Consider the following 2,832-nt stretch of genomic DNA (forward strand, 5'->3'; position numbering starts at 1 on the left):
GTGCGGTATTGGTTCGAGAGGAGGATGGTATCTAGCTCCCGGTATATTATGTGAATAAAAGGCTGGCTAACGCGGAGACTCGGTACACGAGCCTCGAGAAATGAGCATATGCTCTGATCCTGGCCTCCCGAAAGCTCAGGCCCTATTTTCAGGCGCACAGGGTAGAAGTACGAACCTCCTACCCCCTCAGGAAAGTAATACATAAACCGGAGTCTTCTGGTCGAATGCTGAAGTGGACGGTTCAGCTTGGCCAGTGCCAGGTGGATTATAAGCCAAGGACCGCAATAAAAGGCCAAGCCCCGGCTGATTTTGTGCTAGAATTCCCTCCACATCAAGAAGTAGAGCCGGGATCCCTTGTTGTCATACCTAGCACAGAAGAGGTTGGGATGGAAAGCCAAAATAGTGCCCCATGGTGGAGCCTATTTATGGATGGAGCCTCTAATGGGGATGGTTCAGGAGCTGGAATTGAGTTAATCAGCCCGGAGGTGCACAAGATCAGACGCGCGTTTGTGGCCTTTCATGCAACCAACAATGATGTTGAATATGAGGCCCTAATCAACGGTCTAAAACTAGCTTTGGAAATGAAGGTGAAGAATTTGAATGTGTTTAGTGACTCCATGATTGTGGTATATCAGATAAACGGGGGGTATCAAGCTAAGATGCCGAGCATGGAGCTTTACCTGAAGTGTGCGCAGAGGATAATCGTGAGGTTCAACGAGGTGAGGTTGGAACTTATCCCGCGCGGGCAGAATGAAGGTACGGATGAGCTAGCTAAGCTCGGCTCACGCCGTGAGGCCACTCTGCTAGGGGTCGTGCCCCTTGACATACAGAGGCAGCCTAGTGTGCCCGAGCATGAGCTAGGTAGCCTCAGTGGTAACCTCGGCCCCATGTGGATGGCACCTATCTTAGCCTACATAAAAGAAGGTCACTTCCAGATGGAAAGAATGAGGCAAGGAAGATAAGATACAAATCAGCCCGCTATGTGATATATGATGGGGTCCTATATAGAAGAGGGTTCAGCATGCCCCTCCTCAAGTGCATAGAGGGGGATGAATGCAATTATATCCTAAGGGAAGTACGCGAGGGCATTTGTGGCAATCACTCGGGGGTAGCTCTCTAGCTCAGAAAATCCTCCGTCAAGGTTACTATTGGCCAACAATGAAAAAAGATGCCTTTGAATTCTCCCGAGCCAGTGATAAGTGCCAGCGATATGCCGATTATTATAACAGCCCCGTGGCTCCCCTCACATCCCTCATGAGCCCTTGGCCCATCGTTATGTGGGGAATTGATCTAATTGGAGAACTCCCGAAGGCCAAGGGAGGTGTCAAGTATGCGGTTGTCGCGGTGGATTACTTCACTAAGTGGACAGAGGCCGAGCCTCTAGCCACTATCACGGCAAAAAAGCTCAGGGAGTTCGTGCACAGGACTATTGTGTGCTAATATGGCATCCCTTATAAGTTGATATCTGATAACGGGAAACAGTTCGATAGCAAGGAAATGCGAGAATTTTGTGAGCAGCTGGGGATTCAGAAGAGCTTTAGTGCAGTTTGTCACCCCCAAAATAACGGGCAGACGGAGGCTGTTAATAAAATCATTAAGCACACCTTGAAGGCAAAGCTTGAAGAGAAGAAAGGAACATGGCCAGAGGAGCTCGCCCAGGTCTTGTGGTCTTATAACACGACTCCCCGAACTATAACTGGAGAGACCCCTTTCTCTTTAGTGTATGGGTGTGAAGCTATGGTGCCCGTTGAGGTAGGGGCAAGTTCTTTTTGGAGGGACAATGATTCAGAGGCAAATGAGGTCAACCCTCTATTTGGACATGATCGAAGAAACTCAGGAAGATGCTCAGATCAGGATAGCAGCATATCAGCAGAGGACAGCTAGGCACTACAACAGTAAGGTTCGAGCCCGGACTTTTAAGGTGGGAGATTTGGTTCTGCGCCGGGTCATGTCCAACACCAAGGTGGTGAGTCACGGAGTCTTTGGGACAAATTGGGAAGGCCCTTACAAGATAAAATCAGTGCTCTGGGAGGGAACCTACCACCACGATGATATGCAAGACAAGTTGATCCTGAGAGCCTGGAATGCGGAACACCTCCGCAAGTATTATCAATAATATTATTCTTCTCAGACTTAGTAATATCTTAAAATATTCCTAAGTCTCGGGGGGTAGTGCCATATAGGTACCTCCCTGAGATCACAAGCATGTACTCCTTTCACTTTCCATTATCTATGAATAAACGATTGATATCTATTTGTGCCCTTGATATTTTAACTCCTGTTAATAGATTAAAATACCCAGCAGGGGAGCCCATCCTTGGGAGCCCATGCGAGGACAAAATAGTTGTTTTATTAATATGTTAAAATCACATGTTAAGCCGGGCCCCGACCCGCTTTACAACAAATCTATGGAACGAGCTGGGCCCCGGCCCGCTTGGAAAAAATAATGAGCACAAAGCGGATTAAAGATAAAGATAAGGAGAGGTGACCACAATCTAACTTAAGAGTTAAGGATAGCCGCAATGCGAGCCCATATCAAGGCGAGCCGGGCAGACCAGCCCGCTGTCATGATATCAAGGCGATCCGGGCAGACCAGCCCGCTGTTATGATATCAAGGCGAGCCGGGCAGACCAGCCCGCTATAATGCGAATATGGTCTGGGGTCGCATTATGCTAGAAGAAGATATAAGAACAAGATGCGAGCCCCTAGGCCCGGCCCGCTAATGTGGGTACACCTACAACATTTATGAGTTAGTAATGATGCGAACCTGCTCTATTTAATTTTCACTGATTTTTACTTAATTGAACATGAATGCAAGCTGATGAGCTCGGC

At 48.1% G+C, this 2,832-nt stretch overlaps 2 protein-coding genes across 2 annotated transcripts; both read left to right on the plus strand.

Annotated features, from left to right (window-relative positions):
* Nucleotides 1-224: 224 nt before the first annotated feature.
* Nucleotides 225-962, plus strand: LOC141719535 (uncharacterized). Its single transcript, XM_074521914.1, has one exon. The coding sequence runs from the start codon at nucleotides 225-227 to the stop codon at nucleotides 960-962; it is 738 nt and encodes a 245-aa protein (XP_074378015.1).
* Nucleotides 963-1,158: 196 nt separating this feature from the next.
* Nucleotides 1,159-1,884, plus strand: LOC141719537 (uncharacterized). The gene is made up of 2 exons (XM_074521915.1): nucleotides 1,159-1,431; nucleotides 1,612-1,884. The coding sequence occupies exons 1-2, from the start codon at nucleotides 1,159-1,161 to the stop codon at nucleotides 1,882-1,884; spliced, it is 546 nt and encodes a 181-aa protein (XP_074378016.1).
* Nucleotides 1,885-2,832: the final 948 nt, after the last annotated feature.

The sequence above is a fragment of the Apium graveolens genome, chromosome 4 (genome assembly GCF_009905375.1).
Source record: "Apium graveolens cultivar Ventura chromosome 4, ASM990537v1, whole genome shotgun sequence".
NCBI lineage: Eukaryota > Viridiplantae > Streptophyta > Magnoliopsida > Apiales > Apiaceae > Apium > Apium graveolens.